Source organism: Fundulus heteroclitus, unplaced genomic scaffold, assembly GCF_011125445.2.
Source record: "Fundulus heteroclitus isolate FHET01 unplaced genomic scaffold, MU-UCD_Fhet_4.1 scaffold_199, whole genome shotgun sequence".
Taxonomy (NCBI): Eukaryota; Metazoa; Chordata; class Actinopteri; order Cyprinodontiformes; family Fundulidae; genus Fundulus; species Fundulus heteroclitus.
In genome coordinates this window covers 160,319-180,380 of record NW_023396610.1, presented here as the reverse complement: position 1 = coordinate 180,380, position 20,062 = coordinate 160,319, and the positions used below count along the sequence as shown (strand labels likewise).

Below are 20,062 nucleotides of genomic sequence, written 5' to 3'. Positions count from 1 at the left end.
CTAAAATACAGCCATTTGTAATGTTAATAAAAATTAAACTAACTTCAAAACCTAATTTGCACTTTTTTATTCAATTAGAGTGCTTACTTGAAAAAGTGAGTGGTTTAGAAGTATGTTTAATACCTAAAATGTTTTATTTTCAAACGGTAATTTTAATATCATAAAGAAGCCTAATTGGAACAGATATTCCAATATGACTGTAAATAAATTATATTATGGGAGCTTGAGGGTCCTTTGCAGTATCTTTGCTGTTCATGTGACTGAGCTCTTCTGGACTGAGATCCCCAGTGTTTCTCCAGGTGTCTGCTGGAGCCACTGCTTTGACTGCTCCAAAGACCATCTGTGCTACTTTTGTCTTTGCTTGCCTGGCTCTTTCTCTTCCCTGACTATTTGGTATTTCTCCACTTTCTCATGTTCCAATTTCCTGATGTTTCATTAGTTTGAGATTGCCATATTGATCAGAACAGCTGTCCTCTGCTGGTTGTCAATGATTACAATGTTCAATTGGTTGGCCATTACTACTTTGTTGGTTTGTCTAACCAGAGGTCCGACAGGGTCTAAGCTCAGTGATATTCCACAACCTTTGGGGAAATTACATGCAGGATCAGGAAAGAAAACCAGCATGATGCTTGTAAAGGATGTTACTCACCTTGGGTTACGACCCTCAACCAAAACCCTATCAAGGACATATTTCCACAAGAAAGAGCAGGAAAATCATTTAAGGCCATTAACCGCATTACTACACTTTAGAATGAGAAACATGAAAATTGCAATTGTAACCATGGCAACATTCATGATCATTCAAGGACTGTTTATTTGATACATAATTCGTATTTATAATTAGAGCTGCACAATAAGCATGTAAAATCATTTACCTCTCCGGATTTCTAAATTAGAACGGAAAGAGAGAGACACACAGTCTTCTCTGTTGGTACTAGAGAGACTGTATCTGTTCTTTTGCTCTTTTTCATGATGTGATCTTTATCAACTCAAGGCCTCAGCTGTGTGCCTTACTGTAACAAAATATCCTCTGCAAAATGGCATCGGAAATGTCAGTCTGGTGTCCTGAAGAGATAACAAAAAGGTAAAAATGTCACATGTTGTGCATCACATAACCCCTGATTCAGATTTTTGGGCCTATCTGGATTGAGGACTCTCCAGAGAAGTAAAACTGAATTCCACCATGTCTAATGTATTCTAAAACCCTTCGTTTGTTGGGTTGCATTTTGTCCGAGAGACTTAATTTTGCCTTGATAAAACTGCCACTGGGTTGCTATGACGATGCCGCCATCATTACTGTGACACCTAGTTATAATGGAAAATGACCGGAACCGAACAGTCAAGCAGAAATTAGTTGAGTCAAGCTTGGTAGACACCAAAAGGACCATAAGTTGCCTTTATGTGTTAGTGTGCGCATGGTAGGTTGTCATTCTGTAAGCCCTTTGTGGACCAGTCAAGGATGCACACTGCCCCTACCAGATAAAAGATTGTCTCCAGCCCCCCACCCCCTCCCTAACAGGATTAAGGAAGTAAAGACAATGCATAGTTGGTTGGCTGGACTTGTTTGCAGCCAACAGGAGAAAAAAGAATGAGGAGGGACTCCTTTGTGGGTGGACAATATTGCTGAGGAACTCTCAGTCATCCTTAGTGTTTTCCGGTCCTGACCGTCCCTTCACATCTGGTGCTGTCCACTGTTTCAACATGACTGATTCAAATCTAAAGGTCATCAACCAATTTCTCTAGAACCTGATCACCAGCTGTTAGAAAAATGTGTTGGTGCAATGAGACAAAAAAGATGCAAGAAAAGATGCTCAGAGGCGCCACCAGGTTGTGGAAACAATGCACCAAGGTGTCTCATCACACCCTGGGTCGTTTCAGGTCCAAGGAATATAAGATTTGTAAAGATTAGGTTTTATGCACTGCTAAAAATGGGCATGCCATTCCTTTATGATACGATAAACAAAGAATCACAGAGCAAAATATTGAATTCAATTTATTTATATATATATTTGTCTCTAAGGAAAACAAATGCTCTAATATTCAAGCTTTATGGTGGTAAAGGTTAGGTAGCAGTAAAGGTGCCTCAGTGTGTTGGATGTGCCTATAGGGCCTGGCAAAAGTTTTAATACATGTTGCATTTTCAACATTTTGCTTTTGTGCTCAGTACTAATGCTTGTTCTCTTTTTTTTCAACACTCCAAGCATAATATGCATATGCATTTTTTTAAAATCAGTCATCAGTTATTCTTTCATCTAGTCATGCACACATTCAAGGATGGGGCCGTTTCACACCCAAAATCATGCCCAGTATTTCTTCTTATCTCTTTAGCATTAGACATGGCATTGTGACAGTCTCAGGTTGAAACTTGCTTTTGTTTAATTTTGTCTAGTATGTTTTAATCTTCTGTTGTAAAGCACTTTGTGATTTTTATCTCAAGATGTGCTATATACAGTAAATAAAGCTTTACTTACTTGCTAAAGTTAGGTCATTATGAGCAGTAAACCAAGACACATTGCTGATTTAAATATTAAATTTTGTTTGTTAGCCAAGTTTGTTTTGTTTGTTAGCCAAAATAGCTTCAATCTACTTATTTCTTTTCAACAAGAACAAAATGTAAATTTATACATGTATGTAAGAAACGTCCGACAATTTATTTTATTAATATTTATGGAACAATATTAAATGTGTGGCTCAAATATTTTATTAATATGTTAAAATTTTCTATCCTGAGCAGATGTTGAATAAGTTTATTTTTTCATCTTACAAATTCATAGTTTTTTTGTATAGGGGTTAAAACATTTTATGCAAATGCAAACAGACTGGAATAATATTTCAAATTTGGGACTAAAGACGATCGCAGTCCTCGTCTTCCAGGCCTATGGCCACAAACATTCAACAAAGGTGATTCTAATGAATTAATCGGATCAGAGTTCAACAGAAGCCTGTTCATGACCCCAGGATTTAAATCAGGCGTGAAGCATGCAGGTGAAAAAAATGCAAGCAATGAATTCTTGGAACCAGGATTGAGTAACACACCGAATAGCAAAATAAAAAAGAGGGGGGGAAAAGTACGAGGAGTTTGCTGGGGTTAGGGATTTGTGGGAGTGGTGGCTTAGTTGGAGCTGCATGCTTCCATTCTGAGAAGGCTCCAAGTATCCAGTTCGAACCCCGCACACTGCTAGTGCGGATCTGTGAGCAAGACTCTTAGGCCCAGATTGTTACCTGGCTGGCGTAAAGCTGCCCACTGAGCCCAAAGGGATGGATTTATTGCAAAAGACACATTTTGTTGGAACATACAATTGCAATGACAAAGATTTCCTCTTCCTCCTCTTCTTTTGCAACAAGTGTTAAGGTTACAACCCTCCTTTAATTTCTGAAACACTGTGTAACTTTTTTCAGCTAAGAATTTCTGTAAAAAAAATTGTAGCTGAATATTTTTAGAGGATGTTTTTGAAGAATGTCAAAGAAAAAGGAGTGGAGAACAGTTATTAAGAATAATGGCTTCCAGTTGTTCTGGCTGTTATAGCTATTTTTGCATAGTAATCTACTTATCTGCAGTTATGCTTTAACTGCCTTCTAACAAAAACATCTGTCTAAAAAAAAAACGTCAGTGTCCTGCTGTAAATGTTTAGCAGTGTGAGTAATGCACATACCAAAATACCTTGTCTCAAGGTAGTGTTAATTTTATTGGCATCCATTTTATTGATGATTTGTTTATTTTATGTGTATTTAGGGATTTATATCTTATCACTTTGCGGATGTATTTAAGCTTCCATAAACTATAAGTTTAAATTGTAATTTTAAAAGCAGTTCAGGTCCTTTAATTTCTATTAGCAAAGATGAAAATTTCATTATTTTATACTTTCCATATAATATACTTACACTTCTCCACTTGGGGCAGGATTCCTCCCCGATCCGATGAAGGCACTGTACCCTTTTCTGGTTTGAGACCATGGCCTCGCATTACTTTGGATTAGTTTTCTAAAAATATTGGGATAATTATCTTGTTATCTTGATATAACAAAAGTTTTTATTTGGTTTAGATAAAAGCATATTTATGTCTCAAGGCCCAGTCCTAAATTCAACTGACAATCAGTGGCAGCACAAAGATCAGACTCTTTTTGATCTGGAATGGTAGCCTATTGGTTAGAGCACGGCACATGCATCCTGGGAAGGCTGGAAGTAACCCAGCTTGAATCCGACAGACTGTCACTCTGGGTCGTTGAACAAGATCATTAGTCCCAGAATGCACCCCGGGCGCAGCACAATGGCACCCCAGTCCTCCTTAGGAGAAAGGTTAAATGCAGAGAACAAATTTTATTGGAATGTACGAAGTTGATGTCAGTGACAAGGATCTTTATTAATAATATTAAAAGCAAACTTTTACCTCTGGTTCTCAATGTTGATCAGGTTTGGCATGAAGAAAACATGAAGCTCTTATTTCACGTGTGTGTAGAATAAATTCTTTATTTCTATATTGTGAATACTTTAGACTTCTTCATAGACAGCTGTAACTTACGTTCCATTGGACATTGGTATTGTACACAACAGTTCTGTAAACATGGTCCAGGAGATCCAGGGTGTATTTGATCACATTCATTAGACAAAGTAGCCCAGGGCACACTAAAGAATATCTTTTTTTTTTTTTCTAAATAGTTCCTCTCGGGTATACATCAAACAACATGTTAAGACTATGGACAGTTACATTTAAAATACTTTACTTTCACAATTTGCTATAAGCAATTTGATAAATACAAGATTAAATGTAACAAAAGGATATATTTATATATCATGTATTCCTATATAGTCCACATATATTTGCGTTTTTTCTGTGGCCCAATTCCTTTTTCTGTTAGAGTATTTTCTTAACAACATTAAACTTGACTTTGTTTCCATAGTAAAAAAATAATAATAAGTAATAAAAGAAACAGATCATTACATTACAAGAATATAACTTCTAAAACAAATATTGGCACTTTAATCATGATGAAGAATACAAAATATCATATGTTTCAAATAAAAACATAAAGTTTCTGCTACGCAGTTACCATAAAATCTGATATACAGTACATTATAAGAGGCATTTTTAATTTCAGTCCTCTGCTGTATGTACTTTTCACCAAAGCAAACCATCAATAGACAAAATACACATACACTCGTTTTCTCTCTCTCTCTGTCACTGTATATCTACTTTCTCTCATTGTTCATTTGAAGAATACGCCACACATATTCCTTATATCTGCACAAAAAAGAATAATAAAAAGCCCAAGTTACATAATACAAAACCATCAGTAAAAGCAATGCCATTTGTTTTGGTGAATTTAAGTTATCAGCTAGGCACTGACCAAGTCCCAGTTTAGTCTTGGAGACAAAAGCTGGGGACTAAGACTGTTCCAAATAATCCATAAAGCCTGCAACGGTTCTTTAAAGTCTTTGGTCTGGTTTTACTCCCTTTTTCATTCTACAATGCAACACATAAACATTTTATCTGTCCTGTTTATTTTTTTCTTTGCTAATTAGGTTGAACTTAATGCAACTACGTGAATGCAATGTCAAAACAGCTGAGTCAAAACCAAGAGGTCACTATCAACAAACTGTTATGATTTCTGTGGTTTCCTGAGTTAACACAGTTGACTCTTTTTGTTTGTGGACAGACTGTAGAAAACATGGAGTGTCTTGCTTAATAAGGCACTGACAGAGATAAGCCTCTGTGCTAACAGAATGGAAAGAACAAAATGTTTCTCACTTCAGGGAGTGAGTAGTAAATAGCTGGACACCTCATCAAACAAAATGTTTTGGTCCCCTGTCTATTAATACAAAGGGATGATTGAAATGTTTGATGTCAAACTGGGAATTTTGTCCACCCTAAGAAGTAACAGAGATATTAAAATCTGTGCATAACCATATAGTGAAAGCTGCAATTTAATTTGGTCTTTACATCAACTCCGTATATTTTTCCTTGAAATAGTAACAGCTAATTTTTCCATTGGGCACCCCTACTTTCAAACCTGTAGTGGTAGAATTCTTTCAGTATGCTAACAGGCTTAACCCTGAAATCAAAGTGCTTGAAGCCATTGAAGGCATTGAGTGGTCAATGCATGGGGAGAAGAAAGAAGCTGCTGAGAGAAACTGGAGCCGACTGCTCTCCTTTTTAGTCCAACCACGGGTGGCACACAGGAAATCCAAATGATGGATGATGGGGTCCTGCGTATTTGTGATCAAATGGCCAGCCAGTGTTTGAGCTGGAAAACAGAACAAAGCTTTTATTTGATTTGTGGCATAATGTCATGTTGTTTTCTGTTTTATCATTGCCTTTTTCTTGTTTACATGCAACCTGTGGTTAAATTTTTAATGTAACCCGGTCTGTTTTTTTGTGTTATTGAGAGCTGATCTTTAAATGACCCACTGCCAAAGGAATTATAGCAATCTTAAGGCCCACATTTGCACAGAGCTCATTCACAGTAAAAGGGTCTCAGATTTGGAACACCATACCTGCCCAATTAAAAACCCTCATATACCTAGAACTGTTCAACAAAGTAAAATAATAGCTCAAATCTACTCCAACCTGTCAACATTACAGTAAATGTTGTATATAGTCTGTATTACTTGTTTGGTGTGTTTTTTGCATATCTGTATATCTGGAGCATGTAACGAAAATAATTTCCCTCTGGGATTATCGAAGTATTTCTGATTCTGATTTTTCCTGTTTGTATCTTACTGTTTGTTTCTGTTTTGTCTTAGGGACCTGGTCTGCAAATTAACTATTAGCTAGATGAAAATTGAACATGGCATAGGTTGCACTTCAAATTGAAAAAATGTTTTTTGTTGTTCTGTCCCTATCAAATAAACATATTAATAATAATCCACACTTGATTAAGACTCCTCTAAGGCCTTCGGGATTCCCGACACATAATAGCAGTACTAACAATTAATAGTTTAAACATAACTGGGTCAACACCAATTTGTAATTTTAGTATGAAGGCAAACATGACCCTATGATGAATACATATGTAGTGGGATGTGCAGAAGTTTCCTATACATTTTAGAGCTTTATTTGAGAAAATATTATGTATTTGAATTGCAACATGTTGTACTTACACTTTCCTTAAGTGTCCAGGCAAATGATCTACGCATATGTTTGAGGGATGTGCACTTCTTCTCAGCTAGGAGCCTGGTTGTTGCAGGGCCCCATATCCCAATAAAGAATATTTTGGGCACTGAACATCCTATTTATTTTGCATTAGGTTTGGCTATTCCTACCTCAATTTTTTCTGATGACCATGTAACCCAAGTAGGTGCTTGTCACCATTCATAATAAGGTAACACTGCTGGGACTACTAGGTTCCTCGAAATTGCACCAGGGACCCGGATATGCTGTCAAAATTCTGGTTAACAACCATAATCTCACAATGGAAGTTTTGTGAATCCTCTACACGGTTGGGGAAACTCTCATATTCCGCCATGTGGAACACTTACTCCAATGCTTTCTTAATGCATCCCAGGAGGCCTGTGCAGGCCTGATCTGTGTTAAGGGGCCCGTACTTGCTTAATGATCAAACTTTACCATTTTACAATGTTAACAAAGCTCTCTAGGGGTTAGCTCACTTAAAACAAAATGATTTTAAATCAAAACTTCCCAAACCGTTTGTGCCACTTTATATCTAAAAATGGAAGAGAAAGTTAGAGATGTTGAGCTTACTTTGAATTGCCGCACATTTCCATCGGCCACCAAATGATGCTCATGTTCTGGAGTGATGCAGTAGGCTATCTTCTGCAAAACAGGTGATAAAGAAGGCTTTATTTGGAATCCTAAAGAATGGTATGCAAATTACACAAAAGACATAGAAAAAACTGCAACTTTTAAACCTTAGTAAATGTTCAGACCAATACATGTTTTACAAGGTTTATGTTTCTTTTTTCTGTGTATTTCAGAAGTGAAATTGTTTGGATGACAGAACCAAGAGGGAATGCAATTTAATTAGACAAATTTAGAGAAACTCTTGTAACCAAAGCCTCAACCACAATCTCGGGTGTAGTTGTGCTGATTTTGGGTAAGAACATATTGTTATTCTGAAAACACGAGAAATGCCGGACTCAACCGGAAATACCAATGGGAATTGGTAATAACAGCAACAGACTAAGGATGATACTGGTAGATTGCCAAGGGTTAAAAATAGCTATTTCCTGGTTTCATGATTGTGATCACAAATTCCCAGTACTTTGAAGAAACATACTGTATATTTCCACAGGGTATTTCTTTATGCTTGAGCCAAGCAAACATTTTTTTTTCTGAGATCTCATCCCTGAGTGAGTGTTTAAAAGAAAAAGTTAACATTTGAGTATCTAGATAGGCACTGTTTGTTTAAGTACATTCAGTTACTGTGCTTTCTCATTCTATAGCTTTATAAATAGGTTTACATACAGACCTGTTTGAAAGTTCCAGGTACACTGCAGAATTTATAGATGGCATAAAAAGGAACACACAGCATGGAGGACATAGCTACTCCCCAGCCCACAAGGTTGGCCCAATAAGGGAAGGTGTAGTCATCATATCTCAGGCCTCCTGATGTCAGCGTACTGGCTATTACGACAAACTGCAAAAAAAAGAAAAAAAAAGGAAATAAATTCATGCGGTGCAACTCTTCTAAAAATTGTACTTGTGAACTTGGCTAATTCTGTTGGCTCATCAAAACTCATGCTCCACAGACGTAACATGGGGTTACATGTCTTGATACAAATGTTTCAACAAGTCACTAACAGTGTAAGATCTGGAGAAAATGTGATGTTAATTATCAGGAAAAGCAGCAGCCAAGTCATGCTTTGTTTCATTCAGCCTAAATCTCAAAACAAAATAATGTTCATCAAAAGCTACAGAGCATGGATTTTATTTTATGTTATTGTCACAACCATCCAATCTACTTTAAGAGGTAAGATTTCTGTACTTCAATCACTTTATTAACCTGGGCTGCACGCTGAATTCTCGTGGTATTTGTGTGTCCACAAACACACGAGAATCCATCTTGTGCCGATCCGGTTTCAGCCGTTTGTGTCTGAGCCAAAAACGGTTCAGACCAATCACGTTGCAGTATTGTGGTTTAAGCCGGTACATACCGGTGTGATGAAAGCAAGATCAAAGCCCACGGCCGAACCAACATAAACATGGCGGCGAAGGAGGACGCACAAGTAGCTGGTGCTATCACGTCTGCTTTGTAAGAATCCACGATTTCTTCTTTGAAAGAAGAAGAGCAAGACGTGCCTTGACTAGCTTAACTTCTTGTGGTTTCTCATGACGTCTGCTGCTTACATTTTAATTTGATACAATGATTGGTAGGCAGGCACTATGCGTCGATTCACCCAATCAGCTCGGAAAGTTCTGCTGAATGTCCCACCTTTCCCCAAGCAGATTAAAATGGAGCAGTCCCAGACTGATAATGTGCAGAACGGAGAGTGCTACACATTATCAATGTGGCTGGCCAGGTTAGCACTTTATGGCAAACAGGTAAAATTCTGGAAAGCTGATAAGACTTTGTTTAGCATGTAGGAGTCAGTGGTTTTGGGGTCTCAGAAGTTCACATCGATCAGCTGCGTAGGACTTTACAGCTGCACAGGCTGAGTAAGATGTCTTTACTTTTTTTTTGACTGAAAATCACAAACATGCTCTTTAATTATATGTTTGCAGTACATGACATATTGAGGCAGCGTGGGCAGCTGTGGCTCAGCAGGAAAAAATATGGAGAGTAGTCATCAAGTTGTTGGTGCTATTGCTGCTTCCCCATGCCACATTGGCAAGGCATGTAACCAGAATGTAGCAACCGATCTGCATATTGGTCTATTGGTGAATGAGACATGTAGTGTAAAAGCACTTGGAGTGGTTGTTATGACTAGAAAGGTTTTATACATAAATATGGCCAGTTGATTTACTATCAGCTATATACATGAATGGTATAAAAAAACATCATTCCCTCATTAGGCACAATGATTGTATATTATACTTAAAATGTCTTCATAGAAAGAAAAGTGGAACCACAGGCAAATTCCGTGATGTATGATGCATTTTGGCGATTAAACTGATTCTGACTAACTCGTCTTTGCACAAATGCTTACATTAAGGAGACAAATACAACTATTTTAAAAATGTATTTGCACTTTATTTGTATATTGGGTTTAGTATAAATACAATTATCTTGTACCGAGGAAGGTGTACTTTAAGTTTTTTTCTCATATTATCTAAAAAGTACAAAAGGACAGATTTATAGCCTTTTGTCAACGCTGTATTTTTTAACCAGAAAACATTTTTTTTTTTATTAACGAACTTGTGCTGACATATTCAGCAGAAGGTGTAGAAACCAGATGTATTGAAGGAAGCACATGGCTGCCTACGCCTGCAGCTGGATTAATGAAGCTGGAAGAAAAATGTGCTTCCTCGCCGGCTCAAGGGGTCTCAAACAATGCAATTTACCTGTCAGCAATGAGCTGAACTGAACGTGTCTCAAAGGTCACACCGCTTCCCCCCTCTTCTAGCGTGTCTCGAGCTTTGCTACTGATGACTGATTCTAAGTTTTGACTCCTGTGCCCTTCTTCTTAATAAGATGAAGGACACAGCTTCTCATTCCTGTCAGCCTTGCCCTGGGCAGCTGTAGCTACAATGTAGCTTATCACCGTCAGGTTGTGAATGTGTGCGTGAATGGGTGAATGACTGAATGTAGTGTAAAGCGCTTTGGGGTTGTCGGACTCAATAAGCGCTATACAAGAACAAGCCATTTACCATCTTAATACATTAATTTAATCTATTTTAGATGCCAATTCTTATATAATTATTATATGGATATAATAGGTGATATTACTAAAAAAACATACTGGAAATGAGGTATTTAAAGCTACCAATTTGGGTTTGTATTTTCTCAGTGTGAGTTTTATAATCTGGCAAAGAAAGTTCTTCTTTTTCTTTTCTCACCAACAGAAAAGCTGGACTGACAAATTTCCAGCATAGCCTCCAGTAAAGTCCTGGCTTGAAGCCCATCATTCGTTCGATATCTTCACTAAAGCGGTCCACACCTGCAGAGAGCATGAAAGGTTAAACGGTCACAGCGGAGGGTGAAGTTGGACACAAGTATTATGTTGCTACAATAAAGTTGCAGCATGTGTTTTTGTTCAAAGGGAACATAATCCTTTTGAAACTTGAAACAGAAATTCATGAGCAGTGGAGCCTTTTGCTAAATGATTTCTTCAAGATTACAATGTTACCCATATGTTATAGTTTTTCACGGGACCCATATTTCCAAGAAGGGAGTTGTTATTATTTTTGTGTCTTGAGTTTACAAGGAAAGACATTTTAATTCAAGACTAGCCGTTATACTGAACTCGTACTTACCATAAAACCATGCCACTCCAATGGCCTCAATCAGCACACCAAAAAGTATGGAGGTCCCTGCTGCATACTTATCTAACAATGTGAGAATGTAGATCCCACCCTACAAAGGAAGACACAACATAATGTGTGTGTGAGTGTACAACACACAACCCAATAAATTCGATTACCATCAAAAAGTGAACTTATTTCTGTTCTCTTCAAAAAGAGAAAAACACATGTAGATCCATTGCACATATTTTTCAAGCATTTACTTCTGTTAACTTTGATAATTAATGGCTTGCAGGTAATAAAAACAGAAAATTATAATGTTAGAAAAGACCAATAAAAACTGACTTTTAACACAGCTATTTCAGCAACTAAAATGTCCATGTGCTACAGTACAAAGAGCAAAAATAGCATCAACGTGTCGTGGTGAGGAGGTGATCAGCCTGTGGCTCTGCTGAGCTGTTAAAGAAGCCCAGGTTGATTTAATAGTAGCTCATCTGAATTGTTTGCTCTTGTGTCTCTCTTCTTCCTCTTCACAACTGACACTACCCTATCAGGTGACTTTGCTGATCAATCAAGCAAAGCACCATGGTCATAAAAGGAGGTACTGGTACTTTTGGCAGTAGGGGCAGGTGCCAAGTACTGCTTGAAAAGGAAATCTTCATAAAGCTTGTCAGCAAAGGGAAGAATTAAATGCCCTAAAATGTCCTGGTTTTACTTTGATCTAAGAAAAAAGAACAACATTGTGGGTCGCATGAGTCCATATGAGATGCATCTGACATTGTCTCTTAAAACACTGACTCGAGCCACAACCCACGTCCCCAAACTTTTAAATGGGTTATTCCACAATCTTCTCAATGCTTTCAGTCATTGCTGTTGTTTCCACTCCACTTCCCATTCCCATGCTTGGATACAGCACTCTGTGAGCAGCCATCTCCTTTAGAACTGGCCAACACCGTAAACCCGCTTACTGGAAAACCATTGGGTCAGCAGTCTTCCTTATCATTCTGTTAGCCAAAACACAGTCATGTAAATTGACTGAATTTATATTGCATTTCTCTACTGACCACTCAAAGCACTTTACATTGTGGCCACATTCTCCCAATTGATCTCGCTCACTCGCACATATTCATACCCCGACACATATCGGTAGGCAACTTGGTGTTGAGTTCCTCGCCCAGGGGCACAGTGACATGTGACAAGGGAAAGCTGCAAATCAAACTCACATCCTTTGGTTTGCAAGACGACTAGTTTACATGTCGCGCCATAGGGTTTTCTTTTACAAATCCATTTGTAATTATCTGTAGCAATCTAACAAAATTTGGAGTTTCAGTTAAGTTTAGTTTTTGATGATATTATACAGTAATTTACTGAGATGTCCCTGTAACTCTAAAAAAAGGTAGACAACCTATTGAGTCCAGTAAGTTATCAAAAAGATTAACAACTTATGAAGAAAAAGGTTGAGTGTGTTCAAAACCTCTTTTTTGCCTTACGTTTTCATTTAGTCCATGTCAAATAATCTAGAATATTTCCACATATGTGGATATATTATTAATTCCCCTGAGTTTTTTTCCCATCCTTAATTAGTATTTTCTCAATCTTTGAATTTTGTAGCAAAGAAATTGCAAAGGAAAGTAGTTGTTCACTATTCTAATATTTATGTTGATATGAAAAACAAACCATGATTTCCAAATCTTTCAGTATCTACGCTTTGCATGCAAGAAAACTACTTTTCTTCTGACTGCTAATGAATGAATTGGAATAGTAGAGAAAGTTAATTGTTGACTTCCTGGATGCAGTTTAATTGAATCAAATGTGTTATCAGAGTGCAATAGTTCATCTGACTGTTTTCTCATCAAGATGTGAAATCATGAGACTTGAGTCAAGTGCAGTTCAAACACACTCTTTCATCATAAAAGAGCAGAGCTGACATTGTATGATTAATCTAAAGCATTCCAAGCCTATTCCAAATGAAGTCAATAAATAAATATTTAGAAAGCAGTAAACATTAATACTAACATTAGTAATGCAAAACAAGGCAACGAGGAAGGTTCCAAAAACCGTGGCGAAGGTGAACAGCTTTCTGTTCCTCTTGAGAATCTTGAAGTCATCTGTCAGGCCTGTAATGACCGCCTCCATGCCGCCCATCTGGAGGCAACAAACAGACATAGACATGGCAGTCAGGAGTCCGAAGTGCAATTTTCTCATTTGCTTTGGTAAGTAAAGGTAAATATCATAATCTAAATTCTGTGTCTGTGTTTTAATTCCTCATATAATATTTTAAACATCTGGAATCTAAAAATATACAGTTTTTAATACACTATATAGGTTGACAAAAATGCTTCTGTCTATGATATTAATGTCTTATTTTTATTTTTTCTTATTAGGACAATGCACATTCATCAACATGTCAGCTTAAAGCATCAATGTAAATATGCCAGAATCAGCATAGCAACGGCTAATTTGCATCCGCAATAGCTAAACTCTACCTGTTGTGACCAATCTGTTCTGGGTTTTTTGTTATTATTATTGAATATATGCAGGCTTTATGTGTGTTTTTATGGCTTAGTTAAAGAGTAATTGATAGTATTATTATTTTTCAAAGTGGCACTGCTAAGGACTGGGTTAACATTTGAAAAAAAATCTTTTTTTTTTTTTTTTTTTTTTTTTTTACTATTTGGTTTTCCAATCTTGACAGATGATGAGTTTCACTGTAACTATGTTCTGAATGTTGAAATCATAAAAAGAGGCATTTGTCTAAATATGCAACAAATTCAAAATGTTGAGTTTGGTGGCTGAAATCCAATTTTTCAAGAAAACATTAAATAGCTGTGGATTTTCTTGACTACTGACCTGGAACTAAGCTAACTCTGGGATGCAATGTTTCAACAAACACAACATGTTTGGAAAGTTTTTGCAAATTTAAATCTGAAGGAAAAGATAAATGAGGCAACTTGATTGTGCAAATGTATTCACCGTTAAAGTCAATATTTTCAGCAATTACAGCTGCAGGTGGCATTTTGTGGTCTTTGTAGTTTCAGCTCATCTAGCAAATGGAATTTTTCCTCATTCCTCAAACAAAGCAGCCTTGCTTGAAATGTTATGCTTTGTCTTTACCATATTGAAAGCTGGAATTCTTTCCTTAAGAAACCTGTCATCACCATTTTTCTCTGAAATATTGTTGTAGAATAAATATCTTGGGTTTGGGTCTTCCCGTAAATGTTGACAGATGCAAATTTCTGGGGATCTATGCTGTGTCGTGCAGCGAAGAAAGGGGCTGGGGGGGGTGTAAGTGATTATGTAATACAATCTTGGATTTCCCCTCTGAAAGAAAAAGAAAACTGGTCAGACTAAAACATTAATATATTCCATCTTGGAACAAACAGGACAAGATCTGGTGAGATAAAACTGTAATATTTCTCTTCCAAGTGGAATTTGTCTTGCAAATTACTATCAAGCTGCTGTCAGTACGTGACTTTGCAAAGCATTACAGAAACCTCTACTTTTCTGTTGCTTATATGTGGCAGCGTTTTGGTTATACAAAGTGTAATATTTTGCTCTTCATCCTGTGTTTACAGTCTTCTTTATGTATGCCAGTATGTAAGGTAATGTCCGACTACAAAGATTATTGGCTGATTTATGCCTTTTGGACAGTTTGGGGAAGGGTAGACATCATGGTTTGCTTTGTCATCCTGGAAAGCATTTGAAGCCCTCCAGTTGTCACTGTATCATTCACATCCTGCTTTAATTGCCTTGTTTGTTAGATATTTATAACCTATATCGTGGTTAAAGATACTCACCGAGCTGTCAATGCCCAAAGTTAGCAACATGATGAAAAACACAATGGCCCAAAACGTTGAACCAGGTAGTGTTGCAATTGCCTCAGGATAGATGATAAATACCAAACCTGCCCCTGTAGGCAGAAAATAAGAATTTGTCCTTCATGGATTCAAATATATTCATACATCATCAACTAATAAGATTAACTGTATTTACATTCAAATTGGTATTTAGAAGCAATGTAAATCATATTACTGTGTGGTTTTTACTTACCTTCTGTTGCTACATCCTGGACGCTCACATTATGTTTTTGAGCCATATATCCCAGGACAGAGAATATTGCAAACCCTGAGAAGAAACTGGTGACGCAATTTACTGTGCTGGTCAGGAGAGCATCCCTAGGTAAAAAAGAGAATGTGCATTGATGAGAAGTTAGACAGCAATACATTTTCTAAATATAAACTCTACAAATCTAAAGGAGCCCTACTTAATCTGGAAAAATAGTTTACTGTCTTTTTAAACCTTGGAAAGTTAGAACTGTGTATTTTAAATAATAGTGAAGAAAAATAATAATCATGCGTGTCTTTTTAATACAGTGGCCAAATGTACACATAATCACGTCTCAGTTGAGCCATCCATTCGTTTAGTGCTCAGCAGTAATGACTTTATGCACCTCTTTATAAATAATATGCATTATATTAAAATCTAAATCGTTGGCATCATCCTGAATGTGACTACTTCACTACTATAAACCTTCAACTTTTATATCACACCCAATCCCAATCAAATTATGTAAAAAATTGTTACCTCATTATCTAAAACAGAAAATAACCTCTAATCAAGTATGTGAGAATGTACACAGTAGTGACCTGTTTGAAGAGTTTCAGTCAGGTTTCACAGCTTATCAAAGAACTGAAACAGCTCTGGTGAAGGTCACTAATGATATTGTCATGGCCTCAGATAATATACTTGTGCCTGTACTTATGCTGTTAGATTTTAGTGCTGCATTTGATACAGTCCATCACAATTTTCTCTAAGATAGATTTGAACATACAGTAGGTTTTCAAGAGAACATCACTGAGCTATGGAGACAAAAAACAAATCCTGGAAGACTTTACTGAATTTGCTGGTTTAACATTCTGAGAAGACAGAAATTGTTTTCTTGGGAGCAGTCTTTGAAAAAGAAACTTCATATCAGTCATCTAATCTGGATGGCATTATATTGCCTTCCGTTTATAAAGTAAAAAAACCTTGGTGTTATTTTTAAACAGGACATGTCATTTTCATCTCAAACTAAACAGGTTTCAAGGGTTTCCTTCCTTCACTTTTAGAATATGACCAAAATTAGAATTGCGCTACCCAGAAGTGACGCTGAAACAACACTAGTCCATGCATTTGGTACTTCAAGGCTGTAATTCTTTACTATAAGTCCATGAAATGCTGTTCAAAGCCTTCAGCTGATCCAAATTCTGATGAAAACTAAAAAAAGAGATAATTTTCTTGTATTTTACCTTCCCTCCACTGGCTCCTTGTTAAACCAATAGTATAATTTAAAATGTATTTTTTCACATATAAAGCCTTTAATAATCAGGATCCATCATACATCAGAGCTCTGATTACCCCGTATGTTCCTAACAGAGCACTTTGCTCTCAGACTGTAGGTCTACTGGATGTTCCTAGAGTTTCTAAAAGTAGAATGGCCAATTTCCCTCACTCTACTACATTCCCCTACTACTCTGCAACTTAGCATTATTAGCTGTCATTTCAACTTTCAACTTTATGTTATCTCTATGCCTCGGTTTTTTTCTCTTTATAGTAGCTACAACTAACCTGGCATTCTGTTTCACTATGGCACCCTCTTGGATGTGGACATCGGCTAAGCTGCTGCTACCAACAACTTCATGTTCCACTTCTATAGATGATGGCTTGGCGCTGTTTAACGTCTCACTCTTCTATACATAGCTATTGACGGAGCTTTTACAGTGACTAGTTGTGCACTCTTTCATCCTATAGACCTGAAAACTGTCTTGAAGCTTATTTTAGCTGTGTTTCTTTCCTAGATGTAGGCCCTCAAGGAGCTACTACTGCCATTGCATTTTTACTGTTCTCTCACATAGAAAATACACTTGGATCAGTGGTTCTGTGCTCTTTTTTATGTGTATGTTCAGTCTTTTCAAAACAGTTGAGGCAGATGGCTGTTTACACTGAGCCTGGTTCTTCTGGAGGTCTCTTCCTGTTAAAGGGGAGTTTTCCTTTCCACTGTTGTTACATGCATGCATGGTATGGGGAACGGCTGCAAAGTCAACGACACAACACAGGCGACTGTCCACGGTCGCTACATGTCCCTCCAGGAGGATTGAATGCTGAAAGTCAATGGCTTGAACCAATCCCGCTAGGTTTCCTTTGATAAAAAAAACAACAAACTTTTTTAGTAATTGGTCTGCATGATTGGGTTGATTTGACCTTGTAAAGTGCCTTAACTTGACTTGAATAAACTCAACAGAATTTAATTAAGGTTCTCGCATGTCTGAAGTTCTAAGTTTGGCCAAGGGATCCTTAAGACACTTATGTGTACGTTCGTAAGTGTACTTCAACTAACTGTGTGTAATATTATTAAATTGAATTCAAAATACGATGCAGTTTTTTTTTTGGGGGGGGGGGGAGGATAAAATCAATTAAAACTGGGCAACATTTTTACTTTTTATTTCTTGAAGTTCATTGTTTCAATTGCTTACCGGGTTTATATTCTGGCAAATACAGCAGATTAACTGGAAGTTCTAAAGCTCTGGGTTTGAGGACTTGATGTATAATTAGAGAGCAGTTCTGTGACCACTGACAGAATGAATAAGGTCACAGTGACCTTAGCCACCTCCTGGGTTTAAGGAGCAGAAGCCTCTGAATGAGCAATTTCCTTCCATTTGACTTCCCTTCCACTTTCCTTTTGTTCCTATTTTTATGGGCTGTGAACAATTTAAAGATGTTTTCACTGAACACCGCTGTCCTGTCTGCTTATTCAGCTCTAAAGACAAGTACATATAATTGTTCAGAAAATCTTTAGTGGACAAGAAAGAAATACATATGAAACTAGCTTTCTAAACATGTGGGTTTAAGATTTTTCCTTATTTTAGATAAACAGAGTACATATATGAAAAAGTTAATTAGTTACGATTCACAATCTTAATGAAATAGGGATAGAGCTCATTTTAATTTTTAAAAAGAATTCAGACTTAGATATGTTTGTTTTTTAATTAAATTGCACAGGGTAGATCACACCACCAATGGGAAAAAAATGGTTTGAAAATATTTATCATTGAAGTTGACAACATAACAATAGATTGTGTAGGGTTTGGACGTGCTGGCTATCAGCCTAAGGACTTACACTAAGGTATCATGTATTGGTCACATTGTTTATTACCCTAATTATGCTTCTAAAACACTTAATGTTTATTTGTTCAGTCCTCCCAGGTTCTTAAAGCACCTTTTAATAATTATATTAGTATAACTAAGAGTTTATACTTCATCCTACCATTTTGAAATAGAATATTCAATAGTACTGTATCTGGTTACCACAATTTTACATGTATGTATATATAAAATGATAAACCGAGAGTAGTTTCTTAACTTTTAGCCTGATCTATGTGTTCTCCATAATAGTCTGGTTTGTCTGTCTCACTTGTTACCAGCTTGTCAGATGTCCAGGACTACCTTGATTAAAGCCCAAGACCTGTTTAACCTTAGCAGGACAACCACAATATTAACTGCCTCCAGCTGTTCAACAAGTATCTATTTTACAGCATCAATACAGTAGATTAATTGAAACACAAGCTCCTTCAAGCCTTTGCAGTACAAACCTTACACTATGTTCTGAATCTCAAACAGCACATATTCAGAAACCAGTTAAACATCTTACAGTATCCTCTCAGCTCACAGAAACAAAACAGGCTGAATTATGGTTGCAGTGACCGAGACAAAGTAATAGAGCCAAACACACATGGGTATCTAATACAGTGTTCTTTCCACACTTCCTTCTATTTCTGCACTTTATTTCTACACAGTAACCTCGGTCACTTCTGACAGAACCTGACTAGTGGTCATCCTTATTGTTAGTTTTGATAGTTACCGCATTTTTACTTTATGAGTTATAAGTTGCTTTGGTTAAAGGCGTATGCCAAATGTATAAACATAAACTAACACAAAGAGATTACTACTGCATTACTGCTATAACTTGAAATAGTTGTGGTTGTCATCAAAAGTAATCTCTGCAAGTACAAAATAGTGAATGACTGTATATGATCTCATTGTTAGAAAAAGGTGGCATTTAAACATGGGTTGTTATGCCTGTTAAATTCACAGTACATTGAGCAAATGCAACAAATCTTTTTAGCCATGCATTAACTAGTTTGCTGGGCAGCAGTGTCTGTTTTTAAGAGCACACATACAACCACCTAATGTTGGAAAAGATAACCTCGCAACCGTGTGTCTGCTGTGATTTAAAGAACAACAGCTCTGTAAGAAAAAAAACAAAAAAACTGTTGCCAGATAAGCGTCGCGCAACCCTTCCTGGTCTGCACTTTATCTGTCCTCAAACGCTAGGATACTGGAGTAAACTGGACAGATTAGCATCACGTATGTCTTGTTATCCAGTTACAAAATGGAAAAGGCAAGTTGCTTGGAAACGGCAGGATGTTGCTGTGGGCTTGTTTGGGATTATCAGCAATTCCCTTTGAGCTCCCTTACCTGTAGCAGTTGTTGTTAAACTTGTTATAGCTGGAAAATGCAATGAGGACACCAAATCCTGCTCCCAGTGAGTAGAATATCTGGGTAGCAGCATCGATCCACACCTATGGGTTAAATAAGGCAATTTTTTTAATCATTTTTCATTCTAGAAATAAGAGGTACATTTATAGTTAGAATGAATAATATCTA

The 20,062-nt window shown here is 37.0% G+C and overlaps 1 protein-coding gene across 2 annotated transcripts in view; it reads right to left on the bottom strand.

Moving 5' to 3' along the window:
* Positions 1-4,449: 4,449 nt before the first annotated feature.
* The window catches only part of slc6a2 (solute carrier family 6 member 2), a 30,815-nt gene continuing 15,202 nt past the window's right edge, over positions 4,450-20,062 (bottom strand). For both annotated transcript variants that reach the window (XM_012868244.3, XM_012868245.3), the window contains exons 7-15: positions 19,874-19,977; positions 15,410-15,534; positions 15,157-15,269; positions 13,376-13,504; positions 11,372-11,471; positions 10,955-11,055; positions 8,427-8,594; positions 7,700-7,771; positions 4,450-6,242 (exon numbers count right to left, since the gene is read on the bottom strand). In XM_012868244.3, the coding sequence (XP_012723698.2) occupies positions 6,219-6,242; positions 7,700-7,771; positions 8,427-8,594; positions 10,955-11,055; positions 11,372-11,471; positions 13,376-13,504; positions 15,157-15,269; positions 15,410-15,534; positions 19,874-19,977 (936 nt within the window). In that variant the 3' untranslated portion in view covers positions 4,450-6,218. The remainder of the gene's footprint in view (positions 6,243-7,699; positions 7,772-8,426; positions 8,595-10,954; positions 11,056-11,371; positions 11,472-13,375; positions 13,505-15,156; positions 15,270-15,409; positions 15,535-19,873; positions 19,978-20,062) is intronic.